Below are 20,374 nucleotides of genomic sequence, written 5' to 3' on the forward strand. Positions count from 1 at the left end.
GGGTGGTGAAAATACCAAAATTGGAAAAATTAAATGCATTTTTCTATTCAAAGTTATGCATTTCATGTGAAAACTTTATGCATCTTTGTGTGAAACTATATGCATCTAAAATATATCTATTTTGAGAAAATCTAAAAAAAAATATATTTTTTAATTATTAAATCCGAAAATTACATTCCAATTTTACCCCTCCAGATTTTGCCTTGGAATGCTTGGAAGCTCCTTGCCACGTGTTACCATCTTGATGCGCCACATGTCATAATGTGTGGTCAAGATTTGGATTTAGGGATCTATTATAAGCATTGGGATCTATATGATCTCATTCCTCTATATATATATATATATATATATATATATATATATATATATATATATATATTTTCTGTGATTTGTTGTTTTTGATTTTATGTTCTTATTGAAATTATTAGTTTATGTAACGATATTATTCCTTTTGTTTTGTTGTTTTTTTTATATATAATTTTTTGTTGAATATGGTATAATTTTTTTATATAATTTGTTTAATTATTATATTTTTTATTCATTTTTTTTATGTTGTTTGGCAGATATTGTTCCAGTAGTTGGTTATGGTGAACCTTTTTTATATATATATATTTAATAAATATGTCGTTATAAGATATCGAATAACAATACAAATATTCTAAATAAAAACAAATGTTATATAAATCTACAATAATTTAAAGCAATCCACTATTCATATTAAACAAATATGTAACTATAAGATGTGGGTGAAAATATCCCAAATTTTAGAATGTGGAGTAGGATCTCTGAGACCATAATTCTATGGTCGCAATATTAAGACAAATTTGAAATGGGATGTTTGACATCATATATGATACGTCATTCCATTTATAATGATAATTTTTTTCTTAATTTTTCTTATTTATAATAATACTTTTTAAAAATAGTATATGATCCATATCTATTTACACATATTAAATAAATATTTCTCATGTCCAACAAAGTTTAAGCAATTTCTTTTTGACACGAGTTTTAAGAAGTTAATATTTTGTGTGTTAAGTGTAGCAGATAAAAAAATGCAAATATGAATAAAGGAAAAAAAAAATTGACATTTAAGAAAATTGCTCAAGTTTCGTGGAACAACTCAAAAATGAATACTGCTCAAATTTCACGGAAGGGAGTACTTTTTACTCACTTTATACTCTTAATATCTTCTTTTAATTTTCATGCCTATTTTTATTGTGTCATTGTAAATGGGAGGAAGGGAGTATATATTATCATCAAAATCTAAATAACATATTGATGATAATTTGTGATCGGAAAGCTTGCATCTTAAAGAGTGAAATCAGTAGGGCCGAATTCTGAGGAGATATTTTAAAACCGGAAGACAAAGGGATTTGATTCCAACCATGCATACCGTAGAGGAGATGAGATCCAGCGTCCCACAATTTTATGTGTGTAATTGAATTTACAATAGAAAAATCATAGTCACCTAAAATATTCCAATTTACGCATTAGTATTTAGCAATTTGCCCAACAAAATACATTTTGAAATCAGAATTAGCAACAGAAGTAATTCACTGAAAATGAAAATGAAAAACAAAATAACCAAACTAAAACATGAACACAATAAAAGGTGGATGAAGAAGACATAAATTTGGTAAGATTCGCAGCATCAACGCAGTCTACTGGGGGTTTGGTGAGCGGCCATTAGCAGCAGAGACCCTCGATCCCCATTCTAGAAGCTCCTTGCTGGTATCGTCCTTGTGAACAATTACCTCAATGAAACACAAGCAGTCATTTTTCACCCCTGTCGCAGTGTCAATCGCTTCAATAAGTTCTTCCTCGCATCGAACCTAGACAGAGAGAGAGATTCAGATAGCTAATTTCACACACAAGAGCTCAAATCATACACAGCAGAAACTTGATCTAAAACTAACCTTGGTAGTCCAACAATTGCCTTCACCGTTGCAGATTGCATCAACCAAACCAGTGTAATTCCAGTTTTTGATCACGTTGTAAGGCCCGTCGTGGATCTCCACTTCAATGGTGTACCCACCGTTGTTTATCAAGAAGATTATGCTATTCTGCCCGCAACGAAGCATTGTTGACACATCTTGCGCTGTCACCTGCAAAATTTTTCACCAAAATGGTTCTTGAGGTTATATGTTATATGCTAATATACAAATATATGAAAATGGCAAATCAAAATACAGCTTCCAAAATGCAGAGAGATCAATTTTTGATGTGTATACCTGAAAGCTACCATCGCCGATGCAGGCAATCACACGCTTATCCGGGACAGCTTGAGCATAACCAAGAGTTGCACCAACTGACCAACCAATCGACCCATATTGCATCTGGAACTCATACCTGAAAACCAAGATTTCCATTTAAACACACTTCACTATTAAAAAAATGAATCTAAAAATGTTTTGCTAGTAATAATATTAGAGAAAGAGAGAAGAACTCACCCACATCCTGGTGGTAATTTCAGCTTCTGGCAGTTAAACCAAGAATCCCCTGTTTCAGCAATGACGGCCGTCTCCCCAGACAACATCTTCTGAATATGCTGAAACAAAACATTAACCCTCAATGCCTCACTAGGCTCACTTTTCAAAGGATGTCCATCACCAACATAAATCCTATGGTAGTTCTCATAAGCAGTTTTATTATGCGTGACCCGCTTTGCAAGGGCTGTCAAGAAATCCTTCATTAGAACACACCCAAACGTCGGCCCATTACCGATGACCACACGATCAGGATGCACAATTATTGCCTTCTCCTTCTTGAGAAGCAGAGAGTATCCTACTGAACTGTAGTCGTTGAAGATGGGTCCAGCAAAGAGGTAAGCATCAGCTGATTCCACAATCTCAGCACAGAATGTTGTACTCACTGCACCCCAGTAGGTACCTATGAAATGAGGGTGGTTCTCTGGGGCTAGCCCTTTTGCTGATGGCATAACTGCAAGGGGATAACCACAAGCATCTGCCAATTCTACAAACGCATCACACGCTTTTGCAACGCGCATTTTTGGACCTCCCACCAACACCGGTTTGACAGCCTTGTTCAAGAACTCGACTGCCGCCTCAACAGCTGCTTGCAGACCCATTTTATTACTCAACCTAAAAACAGATCAAATATCACTTAGATTCCAATATCATTCGCATCACAATGTGCTAAATGACCATTCAACTGTTAATCTTCAAACATAAATTACATTTTACAATTGTGAACATTTTTATTTGAAAACAAAATGCCTAAATTCTCAGCAAGATTTATCTGAAATCCTCAACGAGCGATAACATAACGCATAATCCTTAACTCCCAATCAATCATTCAACTGACCCATCATTAAACAAATTTTTTTACAGTGAGAGGGAAAAAAGGATGCTTACTTAGGGGTGAGCGAAAATGGTACAGGTTCGCGACTAAAGGTTGGATGCGGAATCGCTGACAAGTTGCAGCTGACACTTATATACACCGGCTTACTCTCCTTCAACGCCGTTGATATCGCCGTGTCAATCAACTCATGCGCATCATCCAAATTATTCACCACAGCCTAAAATCAACAGAAAATTGAACAAAATAAGTAAATAAACTGAATCGAGCAACATTGAATTGAGCGTAAGCTTGATTTAATTGAAATATAATTGAACACGTAAGCAAACAGTAGAGTACCTGATAGCAAGTCACTGTTTGGAAGCAACGCAGCTCCTGGCTAAAATCCGGCAACCCGATCGTGTGATGCAGGATCCGGTGCGTGCCATAATCGTTCGAGTTAGGACCTCCGACGATGCAGATCACCGGGAGATTCTCGCTGTACGCGCCGGCGATCGCGTTGAGAATACTCAACCCTCCGACGGTGAACGTCACCGCGCACGCGCCGACGCCCCGAGCCCGAGCGTATCCGTCGGCGGCGTACCCTGCATTGAGCTCATTGCAGCAGCCGACCACGTTGAGCCCCGGCTCAGCTATGAGATCGTCGAGCAGCGTCAGATTGAAGTCGCCGGGGACGGAAAACACGTCGCTCACGCCGATCTGCACGAGCCGCCGTGCAATGTGGCGACCGAGCGTCGCCTCGGCCGAGTTGAACGCAACGGCGGAAGGCTTGATGGACGAGACGACGCCGTTGGAGGGGAGGCAGCCGACGCCGTTGCAGGTTGCCGAGTTGCATGGATTCAACGAACCGATTTTCGTTTCCATTTGGATTTTTCACTCGGAAAGTTGCCTTTGATTGATTGCTGAAAGTGAAAACGACTGAACAAGATGAACTGCGAGGGTTTTTAATTTCTAGAGAAAGAATTGGTACAAGGAATTTGGTTTTGAGCGTGGATTTGATGTGGGAGAGAGGGAAAGTTGGTAGAAGTATATATAGGTGGCGAATGGGGAGAAAATGGGAAGAGATTTTAAACGGGGGGCGGTGTTAATAGTTAAGACCGGGTGGTAAGCAGAAAGGAATAATTTCATTTCAAAAGGTGGTGGACTCTGGTTTTACTTGCGCTGATTTTGTGGGTAATATAACAAACATTAATTATTTTACTTGCTAGACAATTAAGCTCATTGGCTCAATGATGTGTATCGTACATGGTAATAAATACTTGTATTTTTGTTGATTTGCAATAACAAAGTAAGGTATGAGATCGAGTTTAATGGAATGGAAGATATCACTATAGAGTTTACTTCAGTGTGAAATTTCAGAAGAAACTTGCAGCATGGGTAAACCGTGAAGTCAAAACGTCATTCTTATAATAGATGTGAATCATATATAAGTATTCAATAAAATTAAAAGACATTTAATAATACGAGGGGTAAATCAAATTAATTTAGTAAATTTGAGCTCGACTTAGATAGTTGGGTTAGGGAACTCTCTCTCTATATATATCTATATATATATTGGAAGTGATATGGTTTGAATGAGATTGCTCGTATATGGTCAGATCTTAGATTGATTTGTAGGTATTAATTTAATGTATCTTATTGCTGATATTTATTTGGGTGGTAAAAAAAATTATCTGAATTTAAATTTTGGAGGAAGCGAAAATTTTATTTATTTTTTTAATACTGTTATTTAACATTATATATTGTCTTATTCATGAATCTCACATCTCACCAAAAATAGCAATCTCGATGTAACCTAATAGATTGGCGGGTGATCCAAATATTTCAAAAGTTGCTTATATATTTAAATCAGCAATAAATAGGATTACTATGATTCGATCTTTTTAATTGTTGTTGGAAAAGTATATTTGATTAAAAATCTTTCACGAGGTCCATTTTTTTATTCTGATGGAACTGTAGATGTTATTAAATTTAGAAGCATTTATCTTCGACTATTGACAAAAGCATCAATATGCATGTAGCTTTGTTGATGCGTTTATTTGGATGATATATGAGAATATAATTGAGCATCTGAAGAATTTTAAAATTAAATACGTTCGTAAAATTATGTAAGTTTTATTTTTATTTTTATTTATACTGGAGTATAAGTTATTATCACTCAAAGTAAATACATATATAAAGATAGTGATGGAGCTAAGTTCCGAGCACGACCCAATCCATGGAGTATATTTAAATTATAGTATATATTAATTTTTAAAATTATATATATATATATAAGTTTATTCTAAAATATAAAAATATAATTTCACCTGCTATTTTTTAAAATTCAACTCCCTCCCTATAAAAAATAAATACAAAAACTTGAGTGGGATCCTCTTGCTAGTCATGTAAGCTTAGATGGTATTTCCAAATCCAAATTAGGCGTTCTATATATTTAAAATTTTATTAGATAATTTGACACGAGACATATCCTACACATTATTTTATGCTAAACAAGGTTATCATATATGGAGCAGTTGTTAAGTCAAAATGTCTAAAATACCATTGTCCCCAAGGAGACATCAAGCAATGCGACTTTCTATGTGTGAACAGTGAGGTCCCGAGTTCAAACTCCACTGCTCCCCCTCCCCAACTCCCCAAATAAAAAAAATGTCTAAAATACCACTCAATCGCATGAAAATATTTTGTAATTAATGGCATCGCACAAATCCAATCCAATAGGCTATTGTTCAATTATATTACAGTACTCCATCTTATCTTATTGATAATAAGTTATTTCATTTTATGTGAGTACAAAAGTTAAAGAATCTTATTGATAATAAGTTATTTCATTTTATCTGAGTACAAAAATTTAAGAATAAGTGCTTGAAGTGTAAAATAAATAGGGGTTATTTGTAATAGTACCTACATCGGCTGATATGATGACTTAACTTGAGTCAGCTGATGCCATAAGTTAGCCGATGCAAGTCCCATCGACTCAAGGCCTGACTCATGCTATCGATCTCAACTCATCCGTTCTTTATGTAATTATGTGGGGTGCGTGTATTTTACACGCGTTGTACTTGAAAAAAATTAATTAATGAGTCAACAAAATGAGTCAAGTCAATGTAGTATAAGTGGTCTTGAAGTATGAATGAGTCAAGGCTTGACTCAATCAATATGGATGCTCTAATGATGATGTGTAAATTAAATTTATAATGTAAAATAATTATTATTTTTTAATTAAATTATTATCAATAAAATAAATAAAAAGTAAAAATAAATTATTATTAATGAGACGAAGAGAGTATTATTTTTTTTCCGCAAAATATAATATTTCAAAGTATAATCGTTCTCGTACGTGTTGTTAAGCTCACCATATAACGAATTGGAACACTATACTAAGGGGCGGAGCTAGACTTTCGATTCAGGAGGGTCCAAAATTTTTTTAAAAGAAAATTAATAATTAAATTAAAAAATAAAAAATAAAATAAATTAAATTAAAAATAAATGAATCAATAACACAATTATAATATTATTTAAATTACAAAAACACATTTTAACAGATTTTCAAGCTCATATTCATTTTACGATGTATTTTGCAATAAAATTACTAAATATTGAATAGTATATAGAGTGCAAATACATGATACAATCTCTTTCTAATTTGAAAATTTTTTTAATTGAAATGGTACGAAACGATCGATGTCGTTTAGGCCTCACAAAAATGCCGTCGTCTTTACTAATCCACGTAAGCTCCAATTCGACGCTCTAGCGATCGGAAAAAAATTGGGGGACGAAATTGCAAAATTTGAAAAAATAATTATTTAATTCGCCAAACTTAAAAGACGTTAAAATTACAAATTCAAAATAGTCCGTGAATTTATTTTTCAAAATCCCATGAAACTTTGTAAGGCAAAGTAACTTTCAATATAAAATTCAAAAAATAAATCTCTAGAATCCAATCCAAACATGATATGTATAAATTAATTATATGTTTACTTATTCTAAACATCTTAACTCGAAAGCTTACATATCAATTACATTATAAAATAGCTCAACAAGATAATGATGTTGATAAAATTATATATTTTTTATTTTTAATATAAAATTACGAAAATATCCTAGTATTTTTGAAAATCCCAGGGGGGCCCAATGACCCCCCTGCCCCACCCCTAGCTCCGCCCACGCCTGGAGCGCATAAGCAACTTTCCTCAAAGAATATTCATGTTTTTTTTTTAATATTTAAAAACCTATAAACAATTTAATAACCACATGCTAAGTTTAAAATACTAGTATTAATTTTTACTGCCTCAATTTCGCAGGCTTTGATTGGCCCAAATATACAATACTGCATAATATGAGAATCCAAAGTCGAACTTAAAATAAAACCAGCTGTTTCTGAATTGAGTTGTATGAGGAAACAAACAGATTCCAAATACCAAGGGTCAAAATGCCCTTGGCAAATTTAAAGTTGTCATGTCGCCAACACTGCAACATATAAGAACTTTTCGTCGTGTTTCGTTTTGCATTTTGACATTATTTTTAATAATTTCATCATCTTTAAATTTAATTATTAATTTATTTAAAAAATATTGAATGTTATACATATATAATATTAAATTTGCTTATATCCGATTAAATCTATGAGTAAATATATTAAAATAATTATTAATCTCCTCGTCCACGAAAATATTTTTTCAATTTGTCTTTTCGTTCGTTCATAAATTATCTTTTTATACGGATATAATTTCACTCATTATCATTCTTAAAATTCTCAATATTTATACATATTGTCATTAATGGATCCTCATAAATTCACTAACTATTATCATTTTTTTAATTTGTGGGACCGTTCCTCCACTCATCAAATATCCAATTATGTTTTAAAAAAATTTGTATCTACTTCACCAAAGAAGATGTTTCGTGAATGAATGAAATAATCAATTTTTAGATTAAAATATTATTTTGCTTTTGATTATCAAATTTAAAATTAAAATTACAACCAACAATATATCTAATCGTGAATTATCGTTAAATGGGAAAATTTATAATCAATAGTAAGTGGCGCAGCTAGATTTCCCTTTGTGTTCGATCACTCTCTTATGATATTCTGGTGTACGGCACGATGGTGGGTCCTATCATTCCGGGTTGTGGCTTGAGGCAGGGGGATCCTCTTTCCCCGTATTTGTTCATTCTTTGCGCGGAGGGACCTTCCGCGATGATTAATTATGAGATGGCTAGGGGCACTTTGCATGAGATTCGGATTAGTCGAGGAGGGCCTGCTATTTCTCACCTAATATTTGCCAATGATTGCATCTTTTTCTGTTGGGGGTCCATGGGAGAGTGTGCTAATTTGGGTTCTTGGTGATTATGAACTTGCGTAAACTACCAGAAATCGGGCATCCTATTTAGCTCTAACTTGAATAATGATGAGTAGGGTGCGATGTCGGATTTGCTCGGGGTCTGGTCTCCTCTTAATACTAGCAAATATCTTGGTCTTTCCTCGCTTATTGGTCGTAAAAAGCGTGAGATTTTCCAATACCTGAGGGATAGGATGTGGGGACGTATTCAGGGTTGGAATGGCAAGAAGTTATCCAAGGCGGGTAAGGAGGTGCTCATCAAAGGGGTTGCTCAGGCCATACCTTCGTTTTGCATGGCAATTTTTTCCCTCCTCATAGGGGTCACGGATGAGATAGAGCGTTTGTTGAATAGTTTTTGGTGGGGTAACAAAGAGGGAGCTGGTATGGGCATTAATTGGATGAAATGGCACAAGCTTTGTGTAGATAAGAAGTTGGGTGGTATGGGTTTTAGGAGCCTTCAACTCTTTAATGTGGCGATGTTGGGAAAAACGGGTTGGCACATGCTAGATGATCCGGAGGCGTTAGTGAGTAGAGTGTTAAAGGCCAAATACTTTCCTCATGGCAATTTTGTCACCGCTAGATTGGGTCATAACCCTAGCTATACTTGGAGGAGTATACATTCGGTGCAAGAACTTGTGAGGCGTGGAGTTAGATGGCAGATCGGAGATGGCAACGGGGTAAGAGTCTTTAAAGATCCTTGGTTGCGCCGGGATGATAATTTCTGGGTTTCGGCGCATACTCCTCTGGGTTTGGACGAGATGAGAGTTTCGGAGCTTATGAATCCAAGTATTGGTGGTTGGAATCGAGATCTCATGGAGCAGCTGCTAATTGATGGGGATGTTAAAGCTATTGTTGGTATTCCACTTTGTCCAGCCTCTGGCCCTGATAGGCCTATTTGGCATTTCTCCCACGTCGACATACAAGATGGCGAGTGCCCTCACTCTTGACCTTTTCTATGGTGAAGAAGGTCCTTGGGCTAATATCTGGCGGGTTCTTGTTCCGCCCAAGGTCAAGTCCTTGCTTTGGAGGGCAGTTAAAAATAACCTCCCCTCTAAAGAGAACCTCTTATCGCGTGGTATTCAGGTTGGCGGCGAGTGTGGTATATGTAAGACGGGTTATGAAAATGTTTGGCATGTTTTCTTTGCTTGTCCTTTTGCCGAGGAGTGTTGGAGGGTTGGGGGTTGCTCGATTCTTTTGGATTCGCTTCGGGCCAGCTGTGATTCTTTCAAAGAAGCTATCTCAATTTTATTGAGCAACAATGATAGTGTTTTGGTTGCTAGAGCTTGAATGCTTCTTTGGCATATATGGAAGGACCGAAATAAAGCGGTGTGGGAAGGTGCCTTTCCTAGCCGAAGCTGCAAACTGTCGGGAAGATTAGCTTCTTGCTCGTGCTGCTATCCCCCCTCCGCGTTCGGCTACTGCTTTTATTTCTGCTCCAAGCTTGTGCGTGGGTTGGCACAATATTCAGGAGGGCTGGATTTGTTGTGGGGTAGATGCAGCCTTCTTCGCTAATGAGGAATCGATGGGCATTGGTATTGTGGTGCACAACCATGTGGGAGATTTTGTGGTGGGCAAGTCGATCAAGGTTTTGGGAAGTCGGGGCGTGGATGAAGGTGAACTCATGGGAATCAAAGAGGCTTTATCATGGCTTAAGGTTCTTGGATACATGCATGGATGAGTGGAAAGTGACAGTAGGATATCCTGTGACACTATCACTAAACAAGAGGGTGTTATCAATGAAAAAGGTGTCATTGCAGCCTATTGTCATCAAGAGCTTTTGCTTATGCCGGGAATTCGTGTTCGTCATGTTCGGAGAAATCAAAACGCTATAGCACACTGCTTAGCTAAAGCAGCGAGAGATGTTACTACACTTTGGGCTCGTTTGGTTTTCAGTAAATGATTATGTAGGATAATTTGTAACCAGGATATTTAGCGTGGATAATGACAGATTATTAATACTGAGTTGGTGTTTGCTATCATGGCTAAATACAGAATATCCTGGTTTAAGTTAATCCTAGGGGGAGGTGGTATTATTAATCCTAAGAAATCTAAATTAATAATACTGGGTTGTGGGATTAAACCGGGTCATCCGCATTATTACTAAATAATACCAAACACTAGACTGATCTGTACTAAATTAGCTAATACAGTGTATTAGCCAATATCAAACACGCCCTTCATGTTTGGAATGAACTTCCGATGTTTGTGGAGGGTCATCTTCATGCTCCATGTTCGTGTGTTTCATAAAATCTCTCTTTTTCCTTCAAAAAAAAAAAGGCAACTCACATCCAAGCTTATTCTTGATTGGAAATAGTCTTATTTAAGGAAAATTCACAAAACATAACATAATCATTTAGTGTATGCTTACTTTCTTTATTTGTTTGTCCCACAAGACTACAAGAGTATGTACAACTTATTTTTAAATACATCCCTTCACTAATCTCTTATTATTTTTTATCATTATTTTATAAAGTAGACTCATTTCTCCACTCACAAATCACAACACATTCACCTAACATTTATTAATTTTTTTGCCGAACATGCATACTCTTACGAGATAAATGAAGTACTATTTTTTTATCATATATTAAATATGAAAATATTAAGAATAATTATTTATAATTTTTTTTATATTAGTAGCTAAATTATTTTTACTATCTTATACTCCCTCCGTCCTAATGAAAGTGAGACGTTTCTTCTGGGCATGAGATTTAAGAAATTAGTGTTTAGCGAAAAAGTGAAATGAAAAATGAATGAAATATAACATAGAGAGTGAATAAAAAAATAACTTTAATTTATTCCAAAAAAGAAAACGGCTCAACTTCGTTGGGATGGCCTGGAAAAGAATACGACTCAATTTCGTTGGGATGGAGGGAGTAACGACTAACTTTACTAGTCTAATCTACATATTTTTCATGATAATTAGACATGAAATACAAATAAGTATGGAATTTTGTCACCTATAGCTAATTAATATCCCTTTTTTTTATATAGAATATTAGGCCTATTAGCAGAAAAAACGTACGTTGTATGTGATCGTTGGTTTAATTGAAATATATTATTTTATTGCAGAGAGTGTACATTGCACACAATCCATAAACTTCACAATAATAAATTATTAGAGTTGAATAATTGTATTAAATTTCACAATATATACTAATTAGTAATTAATATCAAAAAAATTGAAAAACTATTATTTTCATTGTTAATATAAAATCAAAGATATATTTCAATGTATATTTAATGAACTAATAAATTGTTATAATATTTTTTGGATTTAATTCTTATTCTTTTAGTAGAAGAGTAAAGCGAAACCACAATTATATTTTTTAATGTAGTCATGAAAGATTAGTTTAGTTGTAGTTAATGAATTCACGTTTCTTATTGAATGGGTATAAATAGATTTGATTTCAATAATGAATAATTAAGATCATTATATATCGAATGGGTATAAATAGATTTGATTTCAATAATGAATAATTAAGATCATTATATATCTAAATATATATCAAATAAATTTAAAATGTTTAATAAAATCCTTAAATATGTCGTATTAAAATATTTGAGTGGCTCGCGTCACTCAAATATTTATCGCATGAACCCTCTCGTGATTTCATAAGAAAGTTGAGAAATTCTATACATGGGATCCACCAATGTAATTGCATGAATCTCATTTCTCTCTCTCTCTCTCGATATTTTCTCTGTTTACTTTTTCTCTCTAATCATGAAATTCAACAAAGTAATTAATTCATCTCAATTTAATGTTAATATAATTTGCCCTATTTGCCGTGTAGAATTACCCCGCATGAATGTATAATTTGGGAAATAATATTGATGGGTGGCGAATCGAAAACAATGGGAAAGCTTGTTGGTTTGGATTTTAAGCGCGGCCTCAAAAGGTGTACGGACGCAGCGGCGACAAGTGGCGCGTGACATGCAGGCAATTGTGCGACGACACGTGTGTGAGATTGGAACACAATCGAGCTCACCAATTCATAAAGCTTGGCTTTCGGACCTTGCTTTATTGCCCAATCAATCTCATGGCTATTAAGGTCTAGTCGATGCAGCAGACCTCCCATGCATGTATAAAATATTTACTCCTTGCGTAAAAATAATCATAATTTTTTAAAAAATAGTTAGGAAAATAATTATAATAAATTACCTTTTATTCTCTATGTCTCATTATTAATGACACATATTTTATTTTGGATTACTTCAAATAACATGACTTATTTCTATTTTGAGTAATAATTTTACACAACAAATAATATGAAGGGTTAATATGAATCCATATACACTTACACTACAATCTTACTCTCTTTAATCTTCGTGCCAAAAAAGTATGTGCCATAAATAATGAGACGGATGGAATACTATATTAACCTATTTACCTAGTCTATCACATAGTGGGATCATTTCTCCACTTATAATAAAATTAAGGGAAAAGATTTTTGGACACCAGTCTTAGACACCTTCATAAAAAATCAGTTTTTTCTTGATGTTTAATTTGACCGATTTTTTGTTATTTAATGATTTGTCTAAAATATTATTTTCAAAAATATATTCAATCAATTTTGTTATTATTTTTTATTTATATATTTTTTTAATATTTTTTTTCAAGTTCACTAATTTTTTATATAAAAATATATAAAAATTGAAAATAATAACAAAATCAGTTAAATATATTTTTGAAAATGATATTTTAGACAAATAACTAAATAACAAAAAATCGTTCAAATTAAACATCAAGAAAAAACTGATTTTTTATGAAGGTGTCAAAAAAATAAAGCTGGTAAAATTAATTATCATTATTAACACTAATTTTAAGATAAAATTCTTTCTCCACTCATAATATCCTTAACTATTTTTATTAAAACACATGTCACTCTCTCCTAAGACTATTTTTACAAGATGAAGGAAGTATATTGTGACATGTAGTCGATCGATTCATCATATCCATGAACAATAAAGCTATACGATCATATTATGATGGGCCATTAATTAATTAAATTGAATTTTTTATTTATTAATAAAAATTATTTAATTATTTTGTGTTTATTATAGTATTAATTTTTTTTGTAAATATCGTTACCTTTTGTGTAAATAATTATATAAAAAAATTACAATGTATACAAAACACTAAAACTAACTGAATTCTTTTTTATTAGATCAAAAAAAATTAAATGAATCGAAATTTTTTCAATTTAATTAATTTATAATTAATCATAATATGACCAAATAGCACCACTCATCCATAAATATTACAATCGTTGTTCATGAATATCATGTAAGTGAATTTGGGTTATAGCGCTTAAATATTTGAATTTTGGGTCCATTTTGATTTTTCTTACGAATTTTGAAAATTATTAAAAATACACAAATTTTGACTTATTTTATTTTTTTTCATAAAATTTTGAGAATTGTCAAAAAATACACGAGCTTTGATAGATGCCAATTATTCATGAGTAACGTGATTTTTTTTTTTAAAAAAAATTAAAGTATATTTCGTAATCAAAACTACGTCGTTTTGAAAAAAAAAATTAAAATAAAGAATTATTTTGATCATTTTAATAACAATATATTTTGTGGGAAAAAATAAAATGAGTTAAAGTTTGTGTATTTTTTTATAATTCTCAAAATTCGTGGGAAAAAACAAAATGAGTCAAAGTTAGTGTATTTTTTTAACAACTTTCAAAGTTCGTTGGAAAAACAAAAAATGAGCTCAAAGTTCGTGTATTTAAGAGCCAATAATCTTTTTTTTTGCCTTCTTATAATAGATACTTTTTTTTTTTATCAGGAAAGATAAATTGATAAAGCGTGGTACCAGAGGTACCAAAAACATGAGTCTTACAACAGTTTGGACAATAAATCATCTGCACACCAGTTGCAGAAACTCAACTCTTTGCCTAGACTCTTAAACTCCTGAGACCAGCTCCAAGACCTCATTTTAATCTCCATGAGTACACTTTTGATCCTCCATCCTTTTCCTTCGAAACGACATTCGTTCCTTTTTTTCCACAGCACCCAGCAAGTACACATCCACAAAGCCTTAAGAAAATTTACACATCTCTTCCCCCTGCCCAAGTTAGTAAACAAATCAAAATGAGAGGGGATGCTAAGAGGGCGAACCGAATGACACCAGAGCCAGTTCTGGACCTCGTCCCACAACAGACCAGTTTTTGGGTAATTCAGGAACACGTGCTCGATCGTCTCCAAGCACTGAAAACAGGCGCTGCACCCCAATTCCTCCACGGTCATCGGCACATTCCTCTTCTTGAGATTGTCGCAAGATGGCAACCTACTTCTCAAAATCCTCCAGGCCACAACTTTTGCTTTGTGAATCGCGGGTGTGTCCCAAATCATCGACAACGCCTCGTTATTACTGGCCGCTGACTGAGTAGAAGACCTTGCAGCCTTGATCGCCAAGTATGCAGATTTTGTAGTGTACTTCCCGTCTTTGGCTGCAGTCCACATCCAGCAATCTTCAGTACCTGCACAAAGGGTGAAATCGGAGATAAAAGTGACCAAAGCATTCGTCCCCTCAACTTCACAATCACGAAGTTCCCTTCTCCATCTCATCTCACATTTCCACTCTCCAGAAATCCACTTTCCCATCTCACTCACCAAAGCCTCCTTATTCGCACATAACTGGTACAGTCTTGGGAAGACGAACCTAAGTGGACTTCTCCCCGCCCAACAGTGATCCCAAAACTTTGTAGTTTGCCCGTCTCCAACTTTCCTCACAACATTGTCCCGAAACCATCCCGAAACCCCGCTTCCACCCTTCAAAACTAAATTCGGCCACCATCCAGTTGCCGACCTACCTCTCCCCACATTACACGATCCCTCTGCTCCCCACGCTAACTCCCCGTAGATGGATCTCACAACTCTTGCCCAAAGCAAACCTCCCCCCTCCAAATATCGCCACAGCCACTTCAAGACTAAGGCCTGATTGAACCATTTAAGATTCCTGAAACCCAACCCCCCCCCCCTCATTCTTTTCCAAACACAAATCATACCATTTAACCCACGCAATCGATCCCGAGCCCGTATTTCCTCCCCAGAGAAAATTCCCAAAGATAGTGTTTAAAGCTCTCACCGTGGCTTTTGGAATAAAAGAGAAGGAAAGCTGGTAGATAGGGATGGCCTGAAGAACAGCTTTAACCAGGGTGATTCTCCCTGCAAGAGACAATTTTCGATTCTTCCACCCCTCCACTTTCTTCTTAACTTTATCAACAATGTGACTCCAATCCACCACACTCTTCGGGCGGCCTCCAACTTTGATACCAAGGTACTTGAAAGGAAGGACGCCCACTTTGCAGTTTAGATCAGACGCCATACCTTCAATTTTATTGTCGTCGACACCTACGCCCACAAGGCTGCTTTTGGAATAATTAACCGCTAGCCCCGAAAGAAACTGGAAAAAGGAAATAATATTCTTGACTGTCGGCACGTTCCTGTAATCCGCGTCCAACACAAAAATAGTGTCATCAGCATACTGAAGGTGAGAGATCTTGAGTTTCTCTTTACCAATTTGAGTCGGAACAAAAAGACTCTTTTCAGTTGCTCGCTCGATAAGTGAGTGAAGCCCTTCCGCAGCGATTAGGAAAAGGAAAGGAGATATTGGATCCCTCTGTCTTAAACCTCTTTCCAAACTGAATTCACCTGTAGTAGACCCGTTAACCAAAACATTAGCTGTAGCCGACTCCAGACAGCCTCTAATCAATTTTCTCCAAACGGGATGAAAATTGAGGCGATCTAACATTACATCAATGAAATCCCATTCCACTGAGTCATAAGCTTTGGCAAAATCTATCTTGAAGATAATTCTACCAATCTTCTGTTTCTTTGCTTCGGCTATAGCCTCGTTCAGGATAACCACACCATCCAAGATATACCTACTACTGACAAAGGCACTCTGATTCTCTGAAATAATGGAGTCCACCACCTTTTTCAATCTGCCGGTAAGGATTTTAGCGATAACTTTATACAGGCTGCTAATAAGGGAGATAGGTCTAAAGTCAGCAAGCTCGCAAGCCTCGTCTTTCTTAGGAATAAGAATGATGAACGAAGAATTACATCCACGGGAGTTTTTCCCATTCGAATGAAAGTCCTTCAGCACCTGAAACAGATCTCCCTTGATTGTATCCCAAGAAGCTCCAGAAAATAAAATTAAATCCATCCGGACCCGGGCTCTTGTTTCCCTCACAATTCCAAATGGCCTCTTTAATTTCATCTTCCATGAACAGTCTGATAAGCCATTCTCTATCCTCTGAAGACAGTCGCCGAGCCATAAAATCTTCCGGAACATTTGGTAGCTCCCTCTTCTTTGTTCTAAAGATATTCTGGAAGAAATTTTTAACTCTTTTCTTAACCTCCATCGGCTCGGCGATCCATTGATTTCCAAACTGCAATCCCGAAATCTCATTCTTCTTTCTCCTTCCAACAATGACTCTATGGTAGAAGCTGGTATTCAAATCTCCATCTCTAACCCACCGCGCACCGGCCTTCTGCTGTAACACACTGATCTTTTTTCTTGTTTGCAGAATAAGATTAGCTTTTGTCTCGTTCCTTTTGATGACCTCCGACTCCTCTAAACCAAAAGTATCGTCAATGGAGTCCCATTGATGGAGATCGTCCTTCAAAGAGCGGATCCGAAGATCGATATCTCCAAACGTGGACCGATTCCATTCTTTCAACACGACTTTCAGTCTCTTGAGTTTCTCCTTAAAAACGAAGCAACTCCATCCCGGAATCTTTGTCTCCTCCCAGACCTTCTTAACCAGATTCATGAACTCAGGATGCGAGGTCCACACGTTGATGAATCGGAAGGGTTTAGGCCCCCAATCAATCATCCTAGTGGTTAAAAGGATTGGACAATGATCAGAAAGCGACCTCTGTAAACCACGTCCACACGTCGCCGGCCAGGCAGAGATCCAAGTCTCATTAACAAAGAATCTATCAAGCTTACTTTTGCATCTCCCATTTGGCTAGTACCAAGTGAATTTCCTGCCTTTGGGTTCTGATTTCCAACAGTTGACACTCCCGAATAAACAGATCGAACGCCCTCGACTCTGCTGCCCCGTGGGGTTCCCCAATACCCACTCGATCCCCAGGCTCCCTTATGGCATTAAAATCTCCCAGCAAGCACAAGCAAAGATCCTTATTCTGTTCGACAACTAACTTCAACATATCCCATAAAATAATCTTAGCCGAAGGTTCAGTAGGAGCATAAACATTCACAAAACAACACCTCAGATTCTCAGGTTTCCAAACCCCTAAAATGACAACAGCGCCAGGAAAGTCCCACTTGGTAGAGACCAAAAACAAGTCTTTGTTCCACGCACACAGGATTCCCCCCGACCTCCCTTCCGAATTTCTCACTGCCCAGTCTAAACTATTAGCCCCCCACCACGAATAACAGATAGACTCTGGGAACGACTCCAACTTTGATTCCTGAATAAAACACAAATCCGCTTTCTCAGCGTGTATAAGATCCCTACAATCCCTTTGCTTAGCAATGCTCCCCAAGCCTCTAATATTATAAGAAATAATAATAATTAGATACCTGATTGAATTTCTCCCATCTCGGCTGGATCCAAGAGTTCCTCGTTTTGAGACACAATCTGAGCCACCACTTCACGATCCGAGAGAGTGCTGGTAAAACCCATCTCTTTGCCGAAGTTCCAAGTTTCAAGACCCTCAACAAATCTGTCGCCCCCACTCATCTTTTTATGGTTTTCGTGATTCAGATCGCCGTTGGCAACGTCGAGTCTACCCACCTCAGACGAAGGCTCAATGTGAGCAATGAAATTCTCCCAATTTCTCTTTTCCTTTACTTTTTCCTTCTTGCGTTGAAGCTTTCTAACTCTCTTGAAGGTAGCTCGGTCAACAGCTCTTCCAGAACCCCCAATGCATTTTTGAGTCTCTTTCATTTTATTTGGAATTTCTTCCCTCTCCTTACCCTCCTTCGTCGTCTCCAACCTGCTCCTTTCCAAAACTGAAATCGTCGTCGATCTATCAAAATCCGAGGGAGAAATCCTTCTTTCAGAGGGCTCCACACCAAATTCATTCCCACTTATGCGACGAGAAGCAGAAAGACTCTGCGAAACAATAGGTTCAGGGGACATCTGCGAATCATGCTTCTCCAAATCGACGGTATTAGCAAGACAAGAAGAATTGGGGACCTGATCGTGGGCCTTGGTCCAACACGGAGTGGAAGAGGCGAATCCCGGGTTCTTTGGGCCAACCACACAGTGATTTCCAGATCGGCCCAATTGGCGGCCTTCCAAATTAGACCCACCAGACCGACCCAACTAGGGCTGAGCAACGAACCGACCGAACCGAAAAAACCGACCGAACCGACCATTTTTGGTTCGGTTCGGTTTTGGAATTTCTGGTTCGGTTTTCGGTTCGGTTTTTAGACTAAAAAACCGATCATGTATTGGTTCGGTTTCGGTTTTGGGGTTTTGGTTCGGTTATGAACCGAACCGAACCGATACATTAAATATATTATTTATTCTATATTTTTATATTACATTTAGTTACTAAACCCTAGTATCAAATCCCCCAATTTTGAAACATGCGCAGCCTGCGCCTCCCTTCTCCATTTTGAAACCCAACTTTCCTCCCTCCCTACCTCCCAGCCCAGCACCCAGGTCCCAGTCGTCGCCTCCATTCTTCGCGCACGGCAGCAGCAGCAGGCCGGCGCTCGTTGACGCAGCAGCACAGCCCGCTCGGCGACGCAGCAGCAGCAGCAGCCCAGTCCGTGCGACGCAGCAGCAGCGACCGACGCTCGGCGACGCAGCAGCAGCAGCAGGCCGGCGCTCGGCGACGCAGCAGCACCAGCACAGCCCGCGCGATGCAGCGGCAACACCAGCAGCAGCACCGCCTGGATTTGGTGAGATTTTGCAGATTTGGTGAGATTTGGTGAGATTTTGAAAAAAAAAATAAAAGAACGGTTCGGTTCGGTTACCAACCGAAACCGATCGGTTTTAGACGGTTCGGTTTTGGTCGGTTTTCGAACTTTGAGCGGTTCGGTTCGGTCCATCCTCTGATAAGGTCGGTTCGGTTTCGGTTTTGTAAAAATAGGTCGGTTCGGTTCGGTTATGAACCGATGCTCAGCCCTAGACCCAACTCACAACCCTGGCCCACCAAGTCAAGGGAATTGGCGTGAGACAAAATTCTCGAAGAACCCGCAGCCGCCTCTTCATGAATGTTCTTCTCGAAACACCGGTCCCCAACGGTAAGACATGCGGGAAACGAAGCGACTTTCCCTATGGGGATCTGAAACGACATCCTCGAAATCTTTCGATTTCTCAGTGCCGCCGATGCAAGCTTCCGCCGGCGACGAAGAGAAATCATCCCAAGACCAATCGGATTCCGAGTCAAAAGCACCACAATTCCTGTTGATTCCTTTTGCGTGCATGCTCGTGTGACATGTTTCCTCGATTCTGATTTGAAAGCTAGCGCCACTAATGTTACAGACGATTATCCTTTCCACTGAGCTCAGACCTGTGGAGATCTGGATTTTATTTCTAAACCGGAGGTTTCAAATTTTTAGAATTATTTGAATTTTATTTTCTGAGAATAGATTGATAGTTAGAAGTGAAGAGAAAAAATGTGTGAGTGGAGAGAAGTGAAGAGAAAAAATTTGTGTAGTTTTTATAATTCTAAAAATTCGTGGAAAAAAATAAAACAAATTAAAGTTT

At 37.0% G+C, this 20,374-nt stretch overlaps 2 protein-coding genes across 2 annotated transcripts; both read right to left on the reverse strand.

Moving 5' to 3' along the window:
• Positions 1–1,477: 1,477 nt before the first annotated feature.
• LOC131016512 (pyruvate decarboxylase 1-like) lies at positions 1,478–4,332 on the reverse strand. The gene is made up of 6 exons (XM_057945221.1): positions 3,661–4,332; positions 3,378–3,541; positions 2,454–3,104; positions 2,235–2,352; positions 1,920–2,108; positions 1,478–1,835 (listed from the first exon to the last, which is right to left on the reverse strand). The coding sequence occupies exons 1-6, from the start codon at positions 4,183–4,185 to the stop codon at positions 1,665–1,667; spliced, it is 1,818 nt and encodes a 605-aa protein (XP_057801204.1). The 5' UTR covers positions 4,186–4,332; the 3' UTR covers positions 1,478–1,664.
• Positions 4,333–14,722: 10,390 nt separating this feature from the next.
• LOC131018725 (uncharacterized) lies at positions 14,723–18,793 on the reverse strand. Its single transcript, XM_057947433.1, has 6 exons — positions 18,232–18,793; positions 17,635–17,941; positions 17,039–17,519; positions 15,763–16,935; positions 14,837–15,611; positions 14,723–14,739 (listed from the first exon to the last, which is right to left on the reverse strand). Exons 1-6 carry the CDS (start codon positions 18,791–18,793, stop codon positions 14,723–14,725), a joined length of 3,315 nt encoding a protein of 1,104 aa, XP_057803416.1.
• Between the last annotated feature and the right edge of the window lie 1,581 nt (positions 18,794–20,374).

The sequence above is a fragment of the Salvia miltiorrhiza genome, chromosome 3 (assembly GCF_028751815.1).
Source record: "Salvia miltiorrhiza cultivar Shanhuang (shh) chromosome 3, IMPLAD_Smil_shh, whole genome shotgun sequence".
In the NCBI taxonomy this organism is placed as follows: Eukaryota; Viridiplantae; Streptophyta; class Magnoliopsida; order Lamiales; family Lamiaceae; genus Salvia; species Salvia miltiorrhiza.

What these genes read in the sequence shown, in the direction of transcription:
- LOC131016512 (XM_057945221.1), bottom strand. Translation starts at nt 4,185, where the DNA reads ATGGAAACGAAAATCGGTTCGTTGAATCCATGCAACTCGGCAACCTGC. An exon ending in AAACAGTGACTTGCTATCAG is followed by an intron (nt 3,542 to 3,660) that starts GTACTCTACTGT and finishes TGTTGATTTTAG; the next exon opens with GCTGTGGTGAATAATTTGGA. An exon ending in AAATTACCACCAGGATGTGG is followed by an intron (nt 2,353 to 2,453) that starts GTGAGTTCTTCT and finishes CTTGGTTTTCAG; the next exon opens with GTATGAGTTCCAGATGCAAT.
- LOC131018725 (XM_057947433.1), bottom strand. Translation starts at nt 18,793, where the DNA reads ATGTCCCCTGAACCTATTGTTTCGCAGAGTCTTTCTGCTTCTCGTCGC. An exon ending in GATGGGAGAAATTCAATCAG is followed by an intron (nt 17,942 to 18,231) that starts GTATCTAATTAT and finishes TTGTCATTTTAG; the next exon opens with GGGTTTGGAAACCTGAGAAT. An exon ending in GGATCGCCGAGCCGATGGAG is followed by an intron (nt 16,936 to 17,038) that starts GTTAAGAAAAGA and finishes GACTGTCTTCAG; the next exon opens with AGGATAGAGAATGGCTTATC.